Raw genomic sequence first — 19,001 nt, 5'->3', positions numbered from 1 at the left:
AAAGCCTTTCCATCTGTCGTAGCGCACCTCTTTATCCTGGTGTTTAAACTCATGTAATTTTTTCCCTGATGGGCATTTTTCAAAGAGCAGCTGCTCGCCTGTGAAGGTCTGTCCTAGCCCATGCTCCGTCAGCTGCTGCTTCATTCACACCAGTGGCAAGCTGATCAACCTTTTCTTTTCAAGCGTGTCAAAATGCCGAACACGAGTCAGTTTGTAATTATGGGAAATGGGAGCACATTTTTTATCTGTAGGGCAATTAGATTAAATGATTCTGTACTATGAGCTAATAATACAAATAATCTCTTCTGGTTGTTTTTCCCCAATGGTGATTTTTCCACTGAGCTTCAGTGGAGTGGGGGAAAACATACATAACTAATAGTGATGATTTGCAACATAAAGCCTCAAAGCACTTTATAAAATATGCTTCCACTTCTCCCATCCATTATTATTACTATTTTTTTTATATATACCAGAGCAAACCGTGATTCTGATGTTCTCCCACAGCATACTGTGAGAGGAAGAAACAACTTCGTTGTCATCCTGTTCTGTGCAGTCATAAAGAAAAGGAAGGAACTTCAATGTTCTTCTTTAATTAGACTTGAAAGAATTAATATACATTAAATACTGCATAAATTTTACATTAAATGATACGTAGAATTTAAATTTTGTTGTATCTCTTTTTAATGCAGCACAGTACATACTTTTCAATGCTAAAGCACTGATGTGTATATATAGTATATACCCTGCCCATGTGTTTAGGGACAGATGGGTAGAGATGAAGGGGTGCTGGGGCTCTGCTTCCTGAGGAATTGGAGGGGTCATGGAGAGAGGTTTTCTTCATTTCCTTTGGAAGTAGCGAATGAGTTGGCAGATGGAGGCCAAGATTTAACAATAGAGGTTTTAAAACGGGGACCGAGAGACTGAGAATGGAAAGCAACAGCCAGGAAAGATGAGCTGAAGGGAACCGTATTAATGCGTGGGGAAAGCCATCAGTGCATTTCAGTTAGCGTTCACCAATGGATGCTGCTTGAGAACGCTGAAGGAAGGGAGAGGAAGCATGAAAACGCTGGTGGGAAGAAGTCCTGCCAGCTGAGGACTGCTCATCCTGGTGATTTTGGCTTAAGGGAGGAAGACGGTGGAAGAGAAGAGCTGGCTTGTGAGCTCGATTTCTGATTTGTTTATTTAAGGCTTTTTGCCACTGTTACTCTGGGGCCAGCCTTGAGCGCCCAGGTGATGCGCTAGCGGCTGATGCCTGTTATTGGGGTGGGTGGCTGCAAGCCTTGCTCTGGTCTCAAGGCGCCGGTGTGCTGCTGAAAGCTGCCCGAGCCCTTCAGGAACTCCCCCTGGAGGCCTGTTTGCTGCTTCCCTTTGTGTTAGCGTTTTTAGGTTTGGACTTGGGTTTCTTTGTAGAGCTGTCTGGCCATCTGGATCCACGTGGCCAGAGAAGCGGGTGCTATAAAAAAGCAGAGCCTGCTGAGTGATCTAGGTGTGGGTGGTGTTCTGACTTCAAATTGCTTCTATACTTAAATCTTAGCTATAAGAGAGCTCCAGGAAATAGTTCTGTTTGTTGTGGTAGGAGAATGTCGTCGTCTTCCAGGATAACCTAAAAATCATAGGAGAGTTTATTATAAGGTATGGTAAATGACACTGCTGACACACTCACCATTTAATTCAAAACACATGGGTTATAACTACTTTGTAAATTATGAACTATTTTAAAAAATGTACTTAGGCTCTGTAATTGCGAGGCAGCTCAGATAGTAGCATGTGGTTTAAAGCCATAGCTGTAAACGTTGACTTTCCAGAGCTGTGCCTCTTAACGCTGCTGAAAGGAAAAGGATAAAAGGATTCTTTGCAGTCGACAGATCATTAAAATATGTTAAGCTAAAGTGGTCTTAAATGAAATTATTTTATATGTTTGTAACAAATAGGGGATAGCATGAAATTTTATTTTTGGAACAAGCAGAGTTTGAACAAAAGGACTCGAAGCTTTTCAATGCAAAGACAGAAGATGATGATGAACGGGAAGGACAGTGAAGTAGTGCTGTGCGTTAAAGTTGACACAGCAGATGAATTGATCGCTTTTTTTCTTTGAACTAAAGATCTGTGTTCAGGCTCTGATGCAAATGTGTCCCATGCTGTTTGCAATGCCAGTAAGACAAATTTGGAACACTGTTATTTAAATACGCTCTTAGCTTTGCCTCCTCAAATTGGATTGTTGAAGCAGTGGTTGAAACGTCAGAAGTAAATTTTAGAAAGCTTCTGGCTAACTTCTAACGTGTACATATACAAAACTTCTAAAATGAGTTTACTTCTTTTTTTTGTCTCTCTAGCAGATAGTATTTAATATTAAATCTTGATACTTGTGAAACTTTTGCTTTGCTGGGTTGTGTAGAAGACTGGAGAAAAAGAGGACATATGCCCAGCATCCCTGCCTGGATTGGGTATTGTTAGCAGAACTGGCTGAAATCGCACTCGCGCCTCCAACTTCACAGATCTCTTTGGAGTATTAAACTTCCAATTTCTTTGCTGAGGGAGGAGAAGGAACGTGATTTGTTTTTTTTTCACTGTGTGGCATAGACAGAGTTAATATATCAAGCACTAAAATATATTGTGACGGGCTGCTGGGAAACTAGAAATTGGGTGTATTAGAAAAGATGGATGGTTGCTAGGCTGATTAACTCATAACTCAGTATATCAACAGAAAGAGAATACTTTCTCTGTGCTTGACGCTGACTTCATTTTCTGGTGTGCAACTACTGCCAAGAAAGCTGTTTCAACAGTGAGGTAGCAGTTGATGGCTGAGATTGTTTGCAGGACAGCAGGCTCGGCGTGAGCCACCCAGTCTGCGAGTCTGAAAAGCACCGGGGAGCCGTGCCTTCCAGCTGAAAGCTGCTTTCCTGAGTCAAATCATGGAAGCAATGGCATTGGCATTAATGGTCTCTCGCATGGCCCATGAATGCCCCCTGTAGCTTTATTTCTTTCCTCTACATGTTGCTGCTTTTTATTTTTTATTATTTTTTCCTTGCAGAAAGGACGGTGACTGAAGTTAAATAAGCGTGTGCTGGAATAAGCTTTACTGAACACCATGCATTGTGCTCGTCAGTTTACAAGTCTATCTGCAGCAGTGTTCAACATATATCATTCATTTCCTAAATACGTCCTGTAAGAGAGTCTGGTAAAGTGTTACTGCTACTGTAGCTTGGATGCTGGACAGTAAAGTAGATGCCAGAAATTGTGTCATGGTGTCTCAGCAGCCGAAGAGTTTTTTTGTTTTTGTGTTTTTTCTTCTCTAGTTTTAGTTCTCTAGCAAGTTGGCCACATCACAAACTGAATTTGTTGTAATACTAAAAGCATTACAGCCTGCTACTTTCTTGTAAACACATTTTCACCTCTGGTTGAACTACTGAGTTGAAATGCTTCAATCACCATAGCACTAATAAGCTTTGAGAGATCAGAGTTAATTCTGGTTCAATGGTAAATGTATCAAAAGGAGTGGTGACCTTTGCTAGTGGTTGTTAAATGGCTAGCCCAGCTGTGCAGAGAAGGATTGCAGCTCAGTGCCTGAGACAATGCAAGTTGTGAGGAAAGCCTTGGAGGAGCCAGAGCCCCGGGTTGCTCATGCAACCGGACAGACAGATGTGGTGCAGGGGAGATGATGGAGGAGCACATGGCAACGAACTGGGAACATCGTGACATGTTCTTAGGAAGTTATTGGGGAAGAGAAGCCAGAAGGAAGAGCAACTGCGTGAGCTGAGGGACAGTGTTACCAGAAAGAAATAGGCATGAGCTGACTTGGACGTATGTTGGTTTAGTGTCTGGAGCTTCAAGCTCCAGCAGTAGAGCCTCCAAAAGAAGCTCAGCGTGGGTCACTACTTACATTGATTTGCCCATGCAAACCCCAACTAGTTTCATGACACAGAGCTTGCTTTTTTTTTTATCAGGGGGCTGTGGTTTCCTGTGAAAACTCCATGTGGCTACGTTTATGTATTTGCAGCTGTCAGATGAATGCAAAGCTCCTGAGCTGTTACAGAATAATCAAGTTTCTAAAAGATGCATTGGATCTGCAACCATTATGTATTTTGTGTTGACCTGAGAGTTCATTTATATTTTTCAACCATGGTTTATTTACTGTAAATAATAAACACTATCCAATTTTATATATACACAAACACCCAATGTTTTACTAGGTGCAGTAATCTAACAAAGCTCTTGCTATGCTGAATGGATGTTCGTTTCATGTAAAAATATGCCGTGTTTTACTAGCAGATTTATTTCCTGAAGTTGGTTAATGCAAGTGTGCCCTTTTATGTGGATTATGCTTTTAAGTCCTTTCTCAGGTAGTGCTTAAGTTTTTGCAAGGGGTCCTAGTGCTGTCCTAGTGCCTTAACTGAAAAAAATGCTGCTGAAACAAAATAAATACTACTCGTTCTCTGGCTCAAAATGACAACTGAAATAAAAAAACAAATAGAACATAGTTGTATTTCTCCAAAACATATGTTGCCATGTGGTGATGAAGCACGTTTGGATTCAGATGGCAGCCCAGGTATTTCAGACTCTCGATGTCCTGTTTTCCATAGAAAGGCGTTTTCAGTGCAGGAAAGCTGTTGATTCTTATTATATTCTTTAATTTTGCTATTAAAGAATAGAATGGCAAAATAGAACACACTTTTTGGGAAACGCTTCTGTGTATTTGTGCAAAAGTCCAACAATGCCCCCAAACGCTTAAAATGTTTTATAAGATTCTGAGATTTCTTTGTACTTGTCAAAGTAGAAATTGAAGCTTATGGTATTAGTGTTCAGCATTCTGCAGTTTTCTTTCTCATAATATCTTCAGATAGAACATGTTTCATTGCATTGAGAGTTTGTCCATTGAAGAATGCTACCTAAATACTTCCCCCCTCCCCCCCCTCCCAGTTTTGAATTTGTTTTGAGTTTGATATCTGTATGAAAACTTACAAGATAGATTTTGCATGTTTGTTCCTGGAGAAAAGTCTAAATAAACCACTGAGCTAAAGTATACATTTTACTTCCATGGGTCTTCGTATTCTGAAAATTGAAAGCTTCAGCACTTACAGAACACTACGTGCTTGGATTTGTATTTTTTTTTTTTGCCTGGTTATGGAGGACAGATCATAGTTATTGTTGCTACTTGTGCTATCGAATTCTTAATTGTCTCTTTCTTACTTTGCAGCTTTGCTCTGTCAGATGAAGCATACAGATCTTTAAGGGACCAGGACAAAGACCAGTGTATTCTTATTACAGGAGAGAGTGGAGCTGGTAAAACAGGTAATAGACAGCTTTGATCTCATTCAAAAGCATTCAGAGTTTTTCAGACTCTTTTGCAAAGTGATACTAGAGGCTGTTAGAGTTGAGAGATACTAGTATGTTTTTGTGTCTGGCCATTGCAGAAAATGAAGGCCGTCATGCATGTTGCTGTCTGAGTGATCTTCCATAAATTCAGGTTTTTTCACATTGTTGCCATGATGTAGTCCTGTAGTCCTGTCACGTTTTAATATGGTATTGCTATAATTATGCAAAGACATGCTACACTAATGCTGGTTTGTGATAGAGTATTGCAAGGGCCTGAAAACTTTTAGGCTCTCCCCATGAAAAACACTGAAGACAGTGCAAACTGAATGCTCTTGTTGTTCTAGACTGCAAGGCAATCCTTTGAAGCTTTTGCATGTCTTTTAATAAATATATACCTTTAAGCTGGATTATACCATTTACCCAAGGAAGATAAATAGCAGTAGCTGATTACTTTGGAAATTTCATCAGTCTTCTGTGTGCTGTGCTGAGCTACAACTCTAAGGTTGGCTGGTGTACCAGAACACTGTGTTTCTAAGGCAAAACTGAAATTATCTTGAAAATTACTGCTAATTTTAAAACTGGAATGGTGGAAATCAGGTGAGGATTGCATAATTGCAGAATACTTTAGAATGACTTTAAAAAGGTAAAAAAACAAAAACAAAAAACACACACAAAAAAATGAACAGTTATTTCTGAAACAACAGCTTAAAACTGAGTTGACTTGCAAAAGGTGGGTAGGAATGCATACGTCTGTTTTCATGTCATTTAAGAGATTTCTTTGAATCTGAGAAAATGTGAAGTTTTGCTTATGCTGAACAAGACTGAAATGTGTAACAGAAAGTTGCTTTACAAGCTTTCAGTGAAAATCTGAAGCACGAACTTCATCTTTAGAGTGTTGAGATAAATGCTTTTGGCTTCCTTTTTCCATGAATGATGTCTGGTTTTCCTTTTTTGATTGGTGGCATCCAGTTGAGAGGTCTTGAATTCTTGTAATTTAATCCTTTTCCCCAGTTCAATAACATACAAATGCATGTGTGTTCAGTAAAAGTATACATTAAAATAATCAAGTTTTTATTAATATGGTTATTATGGATTCTGTCTAGGAGTTCAGACATTAGAAAGGAGTTCTGTACCAAAACTCTCTTGTTTTTGATTTCCTCAGGAACAGTGAGTTATCATGCAGTTGAAGTTCATCTTTATTAATATATTTATTCAGTTGAAGGGTTTAGGAGTGGTTGAGTTTCTGAAGTTCTCTGTTTGTAAAGAGGATTCTGGTAGGTTCAGATTTGTATATAAAATTACTGAACGCAGTCAGAACCTCATAGCTATATGGGCCATGATTTGAATTATTCCTTCTTTGTAAAGGTTAGTACAGAGTAATGTAAGAGCATGGTTTGACATTCAAGACAATAATGGACTCAGAAATTGTAATACTCTCTCCTTAATATTTGACATAACTATAGTTGCTGAAATGGGGCTATTAGCTGAGAATAGGTTTCCATTGTAAAGAGAAAGGAAGACAGTAAAGGAAATTCCTGGAACTGAAGAAACTTGGTAGTACAGATCCAATAAAACTCTGTTTTAAAACATGTTTTTTGGTAGCCAGAACATTTGACATGCTTGGGCTGGGAGAATTGAATCTGAACTGTCTCCAATTGTTTTCTTCATTTCACTTCTTTTTTTTTTTTTTAACTTGTTTCACAGCTTGTTTATATTGATAATTGATAGTAACAGGAACATTGTGCAAGAAAACATGGTACATTAACAGAATGAGTATTGTATTTAGATGTTTTTAGATGTTAAGGCAGTGATTCACTTCCTGGTGTCTTTAGTCAATGAAGCGGAGTTCCTAATAAAAGAAAGGGCCTTTATTCTCTCTTTCAGTGATGTTCAAAGCCTATCTTGAGGCCATTGTATATATTCCTATTGCATATTATTTTATAATTGCTTATTTGCTGCTTCAGTGCTTTCTTGTCTCTATGATTGAGTAGCTCTCCTTAGAGATTTTGGCTGTTTTAGCAAATGTTTCAAATCAGGTAGTTTAGTAATTCTAAGCTCTGAAGGGAAGGGTTTTTCAGAAATGAGAGCTGGGCTTGGTTAAGGGAGATGGGAAGCCACATGAACACCCCTGGAGTTGTGCTTGCTTGCTTGCTGTGTTGCAGGTTTGCTCTGTATTCCTCGCAATATAGGATAGCGATTTAATGCTGGCAAACGAATTTAATTAAATAGGAAAGAATCAAAATCCAAGAGATAACTTGTTTTTCAGTTCTTTCCTAAAATGAAACCCTGAAATTTGTAACAGATCTCTGAATACCAAGTAATGTTTTTTTATGACCATTGTGTTGAGCTGATAGGGATTCCAGCTGCTAGTCATTACACTGTACGTCAGCTGATATTGCCTCAACTTTCACTGTCTTGTGTCACATGAACTTGACAGACTCTGTTTATAAACAGAATCCTTTCTCAGCTGCTCTTTGTCCTAACCAGCAAAAACATAAGGGTTGGATGGATTTTTCCATCAGAAATATTCATTCCTGTTTGGGTGATTGACATCCATATGAACCCAGCCTGGAGTCCAAAAATTGTTCCAGACCTATTTGAAGGTATAAACTTTGAATACAGTTTCATTGTTTAAATGAAGTCTCTACTTACTCTAAACTTTATACTTTGAAACAGGCTGTGTGGTGTTATGCAATGTTGAATTGCCATTATTTATTTACTTGTAGTTTACTTTGAGTTGTAATTACATGTGTATAGCATTGTATGTTGTGTGCTTACGTTTGTGCTATTGTGTATCTGCAGATGTAAACCGATTGAATTTTGTATCTTGAAACTGCTCAGGCCTAGTTTTTCAGTCTGAAACCTTCAGATTAAACATTCCAGCATATTAGCTACAGATTGTTTTCCTTCCTAACTACGGAGGCTAAATGAAAAGGTAGCTGTAGTGTGCCGTATCCTGGTGGCCTCTTTAGCTTGGGTGGACTCCAGGTATTTAAGTCAACTGGTGTAATGGCAGGGCTCTCGTGGCAGGATGAGCTCTTTCACCATTTCCAGGTGGTCCAGCAATGGAGAAGAAAGCTGACTTGAAATGTGCTTATGATTCCTGTCTGGCGTGATGAAAACGTGATGGAGATCAAGTCTCCAAATCCCCTTATGACCAGTTGTCAATACTTACTGCTGTTTTGTTTTGCTCTCCCCCCACAGAGGCAAGCAAACTTGTCATGTCATATGTAGCTGCAGTGTGTGGCAAGGGGGCAGAGGTTAACCAGGTAAAAGAACAACTTCTGCAGTCAAATCCAGTTCTTGAAGGTAAGTTTCTCCTAGAGCATGTACGACTGACTGTATTACCTCTGCATGTATCAGCTTCTCCCATGAGCTGGCTTTGAAAACCAGATCTGCTGTTGTTTTGTACTTACTTGGTGTCCAGAACCATGGAAAATGCTGTCTGTGAAGACAGACACAAGTTATTCAGTTACAGAGAGGTTGTCTTGAAAACAAAATCGTTTCCCTCACTTCCTAAATGAGAGCTTAGGAAGTTAGGTCGTATCTCCCAGACTCCTGCTTCTCTCTTAGGGTGTACCCTTTCTTAATCCTGGCTTGAAGATTCTTGCTGTATCAAGAGATTCAACTTCAGTTCAGTCCCGCAGACTCATTTCCTTCTAAATTATATTATTATAGTCCTTAGTAAACAAACAATCTCTGTAAAACATTATTTTTCTTTCAGAAAAAAAAAAAGGTAAAGAAATAGATCTTAGTAAAAACTAACCCAATCCATATGGATGCCTGTTATTCCCTAGTACTTATTGTTCCCTGGGTCTGGTGCCTCTGTCAGCCCGTCTTCCTGACAACTGCCTTTCCTGCTCTCCCATCAAGGACTTTATGATTGTCTGGATTTTTGTTTTTTAATTAGTCAATTTGAAGTGGTTGGCTGCCAGAAACAGGATCTTCATTTTTCCTGGAGATAGGCTGTAAGGTCCTCAAAGCTTGCAGTTTTGTCCCATTGTCTAATAATTGCCTTCAGAAGAGCCTTGGTTAGTGCTGACTTATTTAGGTCTGTTGTGTTGATTCTTGGCGTGGTTTTTTCCACAGTTCTTTAAGCTACTGAGACATATTCTCATAACTGCTGTACAAAGATGTGGCACTAGGGTCAGAAGGTACACGGTGCTTGTCAGACTGTTGACAGTCAACATTTTATTTATTGTTTAGCTATCTATATACATGTGTAAGGATCTGGAGTCTACAGATACCAAGCACTCGTTATATGAGTGGGAACAAGAGAAAAAAAGAGGGAAGGGTAAGCCAAAGTAAGCTGAGAGCAGCGATGAATGGGTGGGTAAAACACGTTTATGGGCTGTACACCAAACACAAGTTGTAAGCAAGAGATTACAACAAAGGATGAAATATTAAAATTTAAAGACTGCTAAAAATGCAGGATAGGCCTTTCTTGGTGATCAGGTATGTTCCCCTTAAGACTGAATGGGGGGCTGCAGCCCTCTGTGGTTTTGGGTTCCCAGAGAAGAGCTGTGCTGCTCTTATCCCGGTTCCGGAAGGCAGGCTTCAGATATAGACAGAAATAGTGTGGGGACTATGGAAGCTTTTTTTGCTAAAGTGAGGTTGCTCTCCTCAAATGCCAAATTTACTGGATTGGACTGCCAAATTTATTGGATTTCTTGTTAGTTTATGAATCTTTGTTTTAATGCAAGAGGAATACTGTAAGCTCACAGAAAGGTACCTTATGATTTTAAGATATTATTTGTTCTACTTGGTGCTGTGGTAACTGCTTATATGGCTTTTTGGACACTGGATTATTCCAGGAGGCTGCTGAGCAAGCCCGGCCACTTATATATATTTTAGACAGGAATTAAGCGTTTGTGGTTAGATTTGTTTTCCTTTGGTTACGTAGTTCTGCTTCAGTCAAGCTGCAGTGCAAGGAAATGGCATAAATGTTACATATGCAGCATTTATCTTATGGGAATTCTTTATTTTTTTTTTAACTACAGTCGCTACTGTAAATTAACTTTCAGAAACAATGAACTTCAAGGAAAACTGAGGAACGTGTCTCATGCTCTATAATGGAACGTTTGTGTCTGATTCTATGCGGTTATAAATGACTCTACTGTTCAGCACTGCATTTAAGAAAATGCAGCTCAGAGATTTGGTTGTTGAAAAGATGATTTATCGCAGGGCATAAAGATTTTAAAAACAATTCTTTCACTTATCCTTGGCCTTCAGGAGAAAGAAACTTTTCCTTTTGGCTCCAGTTCTCTGATCAAGAATAAGTCTACTCATGCAAGTTTGTTGAAGCCTAAAAGCATGTATTTATTTCTATCCAAAAAACATTGACTTGATCTTTGAAAATATATATGCTATATAAATAAATACTGGCAATAAATAAAGTCTCCTGTTGCAGTAGGAGTGCGCTAATTATTAATGCAGGGGACATGCTCCTGTTTGACTTACTGAGCTTTGACAATATGTGGTCTTAAGAGCTTGAGTTGTCCTCTTGTCCTGTGTATGTTCTGAGCTGGTGGCCGCCCGTTTGAGCGTTTTGAATCATTAATTTTAAATGTGATGATTCAGACTTGAGGATGTGTGGTAAATGCAGGTGCAGTTTTGTCTTGGAACAATTTCACTTATGTTTTTCTTTCACTTTTGTTAATGAAGTGTCAGCATAAAGCTCCTTTGGACTTCCATAGGTGTTTTCCTGATTGAGATAATGTCACGCTTAGTCTATATGCAGAGACTGATATCTCTGCAATGAATGAGCTATTGTATCTCAGAAGTTTATGATTCTTTTAAATGTATGAAAAGTCATAAATATTATTGCATTAAAATATTTCTTTTTCTTTTTTTTTTTTTTTACTGGTAGATTTGGTCTTAATTGTTTTTCTCTTTTGCCAGCTTTTGGAAATGCCAAAACAGTGAGGAATGACAACTCCTCTAGATTTGTAAGTATTTTCTCCAAGGCTGAATCTGAACTCCTTGCAGAGGAATAGAGGAGAACATGTTAAGTTGTTCGCTGTTTCTATTTTAGCTTGTATCAGCCATCACAGAGTGAATGAATAATTTGGCAAGAGAACATTCTTGTAGTTGTCCGAGGAGAAAAAAAATCTGTGACCAGATGAAAACATAAATACAGCACAGCTGGATTCTTTAATTTTCTGGTACTGGTGGCTTTAATGTCAGTGACCGTGTGCCTCACAAGTGGCCTGTTTAGAAGGTTGATCTTTCTGTGTGATCTCATTTTCCAACTAAATGCGTACATTTTTTCATTAAAATTCCTAATTGAGGTTCTAGTTTTACCTCTCTGGTGTTTCAACCTGTGTTTACACCTTTACTTGTTAAATAAATATTTGTAATGTTGCCTTTTTGCTTACATTCTTTATAATCAACTGGTTGAATTGAGGGTGATTTAGCATGAAACTGAATGTGAAATTATAGGAATTGACAGTTGGAGGCGGGGAGAAGCTAGAGTTGGGAGACTCAAAAGTGTGCATTCACAATTTCTGCTGCTAAAATCAGAAGACTCAATGCAACTTTGTAATTTGCTCGCTTGAGTGAAGTCATAGGGAGTGAGATATGTGGATGAAAAAGTGTGTTGGAAGAAAAAGCATATGGATAAAAGCCTGGGACATGACAACACTGAGGAATGGCTTTTTTTTTTCCAAAAAGGGAGACTTTCCTGCCCTTCCACTGCAGTGCTGGAGGGTCGGCATCGCTGTTTCGGGATGGCTGCAAGCATTCCTGCAGCAGTAATTGCCCCTGCTTGCGAGCAGAGCTTGTCATGGGGCCTGCACGCTTATCCGTGGAAGCAAGGTTAGGGCCAACATGTGAGGCGCTGCAGAAAAAAGGTTTTGAAAGAAGAGACAGAAAAATTTCAGCTGTCAGAGATGATGTCCTGTGGAAAGGAGGAGGAGACAGCAAAGAGAAGAGGTGGCATGTGCAAGCAGGAGTCTTTCCAGGACAAAGTGCAACCAACTAGTATTTCGCGTTTCAAGTCCTTGCTTATAAATGCGAAGCTAAAAATACTTCTGGAAACAGCCAGCTGGCTCAGTCCTTGGGAAATTAAGATTTAATTATCTGATTTAATTCTTTATCTCGAAAATTTGAATCAGCTCAGAATGAACTTCAAACATGAAAGTACAAGTATTGTCCTGTCTAGTCTGCTTCAGCTGCCAGCAGGAGAAGACTGGAGTTTAAGTTGGAGCTTAATATGCCAGTCTTGACAAAATACCCAGTAAATTAAAAAAATATCTTTGAGGCAGTCCGTGTAAAGTGCTTGATTTTCATATTCTGCAATTAAAATCAAAAAAGAAAGAAAAAAAAAAAGAAATCTCTTCCTAAATACACTAAGGAAGGATAAACACAAGGCTTCTTTCAATAGACTGTTTTTGTTCTCTGTTAAGTAAGCACCAGAGGATGGTGAGATCATTTCTGTGCGTGGCTTGGGGAATTGGTTTGAATTCCTACCAGCACTTTTTATCTTTCTAAACTTCATTGCCAGTGTGAGCTGCACTCACAGCGTGGATCTGTCCATTCTGTCACTGTTAAACATAGCTGCTGCCACGCTGAATGCTCGTCATGTGAGTTAAAACGATGCAAAGAGCAGCGTGATGCGGAAAAAGTCGCACAAGGAAATGCACGGCGTCACTACAGCAGAGTGGCTCTTGTGGTGACAGCCTGCTAATTGTTGCCTCTGGTCTCCTGAGTTACGAGGCAGAGAGTTCAGCGGGAAAAATCTATCGCTTTCAGAGGGCAGGCACGCACCGATGGACAGACACCCCGCAATTACCAGCTGTAATCGCTGCCAGCCGGTCCTTCAAGGCAGACCGAGTGGCGAGCCTCTAAGTGCTCTGATTCATGCTCCAGGAAGATTTTGCATTGAGAAAATAAGTCTGCTAGGACATAATTTCTTCCTGCATTCCTCCGTTAATAAGCGTAGCAATGCCTACGCGGCCACAAATACTGTTTGGTGGTGTTAGTGTTCGGGTGAAAGTCTGTGTAATTTATGTTTTCTTGATATAACCAACAAAATTGTCTTGCTTATCAAGTGAGCAAATTACTGGGTTGCGTTATAGACTTGAATAAAGCAGTTGTCATGAAAATCTCCATCTGTGATAGTGAAATTAGAAGCCTCGAATCATTTTCTGTTTTTCAAAATCTGATAGCGTGCACAGGAGGTTGCCACATTGCTCTTTTAGCCTGGAAAAATTATCAAATAACTGTTAAAACTGTCTCAGGGAGCTTTTCTTAAACAGAACTTACAGTGTTAAACTATGCTGCTTTCACAGGGAAAATACATGGATATTGAGTTTGATTTCAAGGGTGATCCACTTGGAGGAGTTATAAGTAACTGTGAGTATTGTTCCTGCTTTCAGCATATTAACAGCTTCAAATGTTTTGTTCTAAAAGGAAGTTGGTTCAACTATTGAAAAAAATAGCCGCATTTGTCTAATTGAATCAGTCCCCGTTATGTGATAAATTCTGCTTTTTAACTTTGTTTTGGTTCTGAGTAGAGTATACGAGAGTAAGTGAAAAGCAACTTGAAATAAGTTTGAACGATCAATGTATTGTTTTAAAGGGGAATGAGTAAGATGCATGGGTCCATATGTTGCTTCTGAAGCTGGTAGCAGAAGGATTAAGGGTATATGAGTCTTTTTTATACTTGAATCCCTGGGCTCAGTCATGTTACGTGATTCGATGGGTTGTGTATGGATGGCAGATGATATTGGAGATGTGCTGCTTTATAATTAGTAAGTCACACAAAGCATGCCGGAGATCAGCACGGAGTAGCTGTGCTTACTTGAAATCAAAGCATTCTGTGCTAATTTTAATGCACCTCACAGTACAGGAAAAGGCTTAGTATGAGAGCATAAAAAGCTGTTGAGTTTAGGGTGGGGAAGGTGGCCTCAGAATATCTTGCTGGAAGTAAGGCTGCTGCTAGGAAATCTATAGCAATGCAGACACTTCAGCCAGCTCTTTAACCAGTTGGAAAGGACGAGACTAAGGAGTGAGTGCCAGTTCAGGATGCCTTGATTTGCTTTTCTTTCTAGAGCTTAAGTGCAGCTTTTTAAAGAAATTGTTCTTTTGTGCTATGTAAAGCCATGCTTGTTTGTTTTTCCTTATTTTTAAAAAGGGGAGGGGTGGAGGAGGGCAGTGGGTGACTATACTAGGTGTAACTGACCTGCCTTCGACCTCTCTTCCTACTCGGCCAAATTCAGCACTGTTTCTAAAGGCTGACTTCTGATTCCATTGCCATTTTACTGGTTGTGAAATAATTAATCTTTCAAGGTGAAGGTTTTCTTTCTCTCTTTCTCTTTTTTCCCCAGATCACCTTTTGCAGATGGGCCTTAAAGAGCATTATTTTTGTGATGGAGTAGATCTTGAAACTCAAAGCAGTCATTCTTTAAGTGTTTATGGCTATCTATTAACTTTGACATTCAGCAGTCAATAAAATTAGAAGCTAAATACACTCAGTGTATTCATCAATAATTAATTTTGGACAAAAAGGTTTCAGCAGGCTGTTTTGGTTTGGTTTTTTTTTGTACTTCTCATTCAGAATAGAGACATAAAAGTGAACTCTGCTTTGCAGAGTGGACATTCAGCAGTTTGTCTTTGAATATAATGTGCTGAGTCATGTAATTACCATACTGTCATATCAAAAGGCAATCCAAAGAGTTACTCTGTAGTTTATCTGCCTTATAAATCCTAACATACTGTAATTATAACGTTGCGTGTAATTATAATGATATGATGACATATATAATCAAAGGCAGACGTATTTTTCAATCTTCCTAAAAGATGCTTATTTTAAGCATTCCCCCTGTCTTCTCATGTTTAATAAGCATCTAAGAGCAAGAAGATGAATATTAAATTTAAAGAGACCTTATGTGTAAACCCTGTTGTGGAAAAATGATACTAACTGAACTATGAAATGCTCTATACTAATAGGGCAAGTCTCAGGTAAATGCTGAGCTCCTGTAGCTGGGTGTTAATATATACAGTCTTTGATTTAATGTTCACAGAACTTTATAGTCTATCCATCTCTTAAGACTTGGTTTGGATTCTGTACAATTTAAAGCAAGTGTCTTGTCTCACCTTAGATTTTTCCATGCTTGTAGAGCCTGCAGCACTGCGTTGATTTGGATAAGAAATGTTTCTAGTGAATCACCATTCTGGAGTTAGTGGGAGCTTAAATTCTTCTACAACATTTAGAATTTACTCTGGCTGTGCTCAAATTTAGGATTTGCCATCTTAATTCATAAAGTAGGGAGTCAAGCAGTGCTGAAGTTTCCTACCCTTAAAAGGGAAAGTGTGATTAGATTGTTAATAAATATTCTTTGCTTTTGGACCATCTGTTGGTTCAGTGTTAACATCATGGGAAGATGATACCATAATATTTTGATTAAACTTTATTAGTTGAATCTGATGAACTTGGTTTCCAAACACCAATGAAGTTAGTGGGCTTTTTGGGTCATAGCGTTTGTCACTGAGTCGCATTTCATGCGGTGAGGGACTGGAAGCAGACGTGTCGAACATCTGGTGTGTTTTGGTGGCAAGAAGGCTAATGAAAACGCACCACAGATTTTATCAGGCTGTTAGGGGTCAACAGAGACCCATTAGGTCTTGTCTGAAAGGTCTGTCCTAGTCTGAAATGCTCTGAGTCTCTATGAGAGACCAGTCAATCTGCTCTTCACGTCGTGATTGATGGTATCGTGACCTTCCCGTGAGCGATTCTTGGGGTGTCCCTCAATGAGCTCTTGCTCCATAATGACAAGGGTTCACCTACAAGTGAACCTCTCAGGGGAAGGAGCTAGAGGGCAAAATTATCATGACAATGTTTTCTGCATGTGGGTCCTGTCTGGTTTTCAGTGAATGGAAATGTCCACTAGCTTTAGTAGGAGCTGGTAGATCTGAAATGTTTATGTGCCCTAAATGGAGGGGTGAACCTTTTTGGTAAAGTGAGAGTGCAAATAATAAAATGGAGGGGACTGTAATGGAAGAGTTTTGTAATGCCTATTAAGTTAGGACTGGTATGTTCCCAAACTAAAGATAATTTTGTGTTTGAACAGTGTAAAGTACACACAGACTCATTACATGAGCATTACACAGCCGCTCACAGCTTCTGAGTGCGCTGGTTTGTAAGGCATTTGAATAATGTACAATCAGAAAAAAAGAAGCCAACAGTGGAAAATTTGAGATGAATGTGATTTATGCAATCTTTAAGTATATTACTTCAGCCAAGACTTTTTTCCCCTTAGACTACAAAGGAAAAACAGCTTTAGGTAGCATGTTGCACTTGTTTGACCCTACAAATGCCATAATTGAAGCATGAGGGTGAAGTAAGCTGTAGTATTTATTAAGCCCGAGTCTTCTCTTTTTGTTAGTTTTCTGTGAAGGCCCCAGCATTTACAACAAGGGAAATGGCATTTGCATTTGGTCTCAGTGAAGCAAGTGGGACTTCCCTTCCTGTCCCCGGCACATGGTGTATGGGTACTGCTGCTGCAGTACACGCTCTTGTGAGCACTCGCGCTCAAAGCCTTTTTCCAAAGCACCTGTAGGGAAAGGCAGTTGGAGGGTTTCGTAGTTAACTTGCTTTCACCTGGGTATAATATTGTGGAAATAAATTACAGAAACCTTCAGTACTCTTCCTAGTTTTCCTTTTATTAAAACTGCTGTGTTAGTGGGGATGGGAGCAGGAGAACAATAGCTTTTTTTTCTCTTGTAATAACAGAATAACTCATCTTGCAACTGAAGATGGGTGTGTTTGTTTGCAAAATACTAGGTGTTAATTGCAACAGCTTATCTAGCTGTGAAATATGACTTTATCCAGAAATGCTGTCTGTCTTGTACTCAAGATGATGTTTGTGTGTGTACGTTCATAGGATCATCTAGGTTGGAAAAACCCTTGAAGATCAACAAGTCCAACCATCACCCAGCCTTACCGAGTCCCATCACTACACCTTAGTGCCACGTTCGCACGGTGCATAGCACAGAGTGCACTTGGTTTGTTTTGTGCATTTTTGTGTACACTAAATTTCATGGTTGAAATAATTTTTCACAGTGCAGTCCAAAATGTTTCACGCTGGCAGTTACTCAGATCTTTTCCAAAGCAGGGATCTTCCAATATCTTACCCGGAATAATTAAGCAAGCTTTACGTTTTCTCATTTCACCTGGGATTTCCTGCTGAAAGATACCTAGCTTTTTAGCATGAGGTCATCTTTCCTAATCCACCTAAGCCCTTCTGTGATTTAATGATTAACCAGCAGATAACAGTGCTGCATATGAAGTACAGTATATGTAACGCCTGCTTTTGAAAAGCCATTTTTAACCAGCACAGTGTACTTAAAACCCAAACAATAGGGGATGAAAAAAAGACCCTGTTTTTCCATCTGTTCCAAAAGCAGTGTGAAAGAAGCCTATGATGTGTTTCTAAACGAACAACTTTTCAAATTAGCAAAGTGATAGTGATAATGTTACAACTTGTTCTTCTTTCCAACTTGTTTGTTCAGTATAAAAGATGAAAGTAATTACCCTTTTACTGAGAAATCAACAGCTTGGGCTGCTGATTTTAGTTATGTGATTGCTCTTAGTCAGTTCCTTTGCTCAGGGAAATATTACACAGGCATTTTACAAGTAGACGTTTTGGAGAGAGATTTATTCTTGTGTTTGTTTTTTGTTGTTTTTTTAATTCAAAAAATTTTTTTTAATAATTTTAGCTTGTCCCAGTGTCTCCCTTGGTGTTTCAGTGAGCACAGTTGTCACCTTTTAGGCAACTGTCTTGCTTAAATTAAGAAGTATTTGGAAGAAAACCCTAAGTGTTTTGATTAGTTAATTATTATTATTATTATTATTTTTAATTTCTTTCACGGCATATACTATCTGTGCAGTAGTTTTTGTCTGATCCAATATTGGTCACTTCTTTCAAGAGAATGTTATTACAAACTCGGTAGGAATAATATGAAAAAGTTCCCGAGAAGCCACTACTGTATTTTCTTTTTCATCAGTAACTTTTTTTGATGACAGCTGAAGAATCAAGGTGGGAAAACAGAACATGATTCAACAGAACGTGGTTGTAGAGATGAGCTTCCATGCCTAGAAAATGTTCTGTAACTTCGGTTCCATAGCTAGCAGGGGTCTTGGTAATGGCCAGCTGAAGAGGATATGACCAAAATAAACTTTTTCTAGATTATTCAGAATGTACCAAGGTAGTGTAATTTTTTTTTCGCTTGTGGTGTTTATTCATTCCTTTCTTGAATGTTGATTTGATTTCTGGTATATTTAGAGAAATATACATATCCTAAATATTTCTGCATTGGGCAAGTGACCAAAAAGAAATAACATAAATTTGTACGTTATAGTTTGCAGAAGTATTTGGCTTCAGTCCCTTTTCTTTTTTTGTTGAGTTCAGTTTGGCAGGATGCTTACACCAGATAGCTTTTACAACAGTGTTACCTAGGAGTAACAAATGATCTTCAGGACCGGAGGGCTGTAGCTGGATTTTGAGGCATCCAAGTAAATTGCTGTCCAAACAGTATTATTTGAGAAGTAACAGCAATTTGAAAATAAATTGTGTTTCCACGGTGGACCTTTCCCAAACAATTTAATTTTCACCATAGCTTTGATACACAAAACAGGCTAGATGTTTCTGTTCAAGCAGAAGCATTGCTGTATAATGCAGAGGGAA

General features: G+C 38.9%; 1 protein-coding gene across 5 annotated transcripts in view; it reads left to right on the top strand.

Annotated features, from left to right (window-relative positions):
• MYO1B (myosin IB) overlaps nucleotides 1–19,001 on the top strand; it is a 178,879-nt gene that overhangs the window by 113,245 nt on the left and 46,633 nt on the right. For all 5 annotated transcript variants that reach the window (XM_080598784.1, XM_080598787.1, XM_080598786.1 and 2 more), the window contains 4 exons: nucleotides 5,195–5,289; nucleotides 8,518–8,622; nucleotides 11,215–11,261; nucleotides 13,605–13,668. In XM_080598784.1, the coding sequence (XP_080454910.1) occupies nucleotides 5,195–5,289; nucleotides 8,518–8,622; nucleotides 11,215–11,261; nucleotides 13,605–13,668 (311 nt within the window). The remainder of the gene's footprint in view (nucleotides 1–5,194; nucleotides 5,290–8,517; nucleotides 8,623–11,214; nucleotides 11,262–13,604; nucleotides 13,669–19,001) is intronic.

Source organism: Anser brachyrhynchus (genome assembly GCF_964034855.1).
Source record: "Anser brachyrhynchus genome assembly, chromosome: 7".
Taxonomy (NCBI): domain Eukaryota; kingdom Metazoa; phylum Chordata; class Aves; order Anseriformes; family Anatidae; genus Anser; species Anser brachyrhynchus.
The sequence above is the reverse complement of the archived record's forward strand: the minus strand, read 5'-3'. Positions and strand labels throughout refer to the sequence as shown.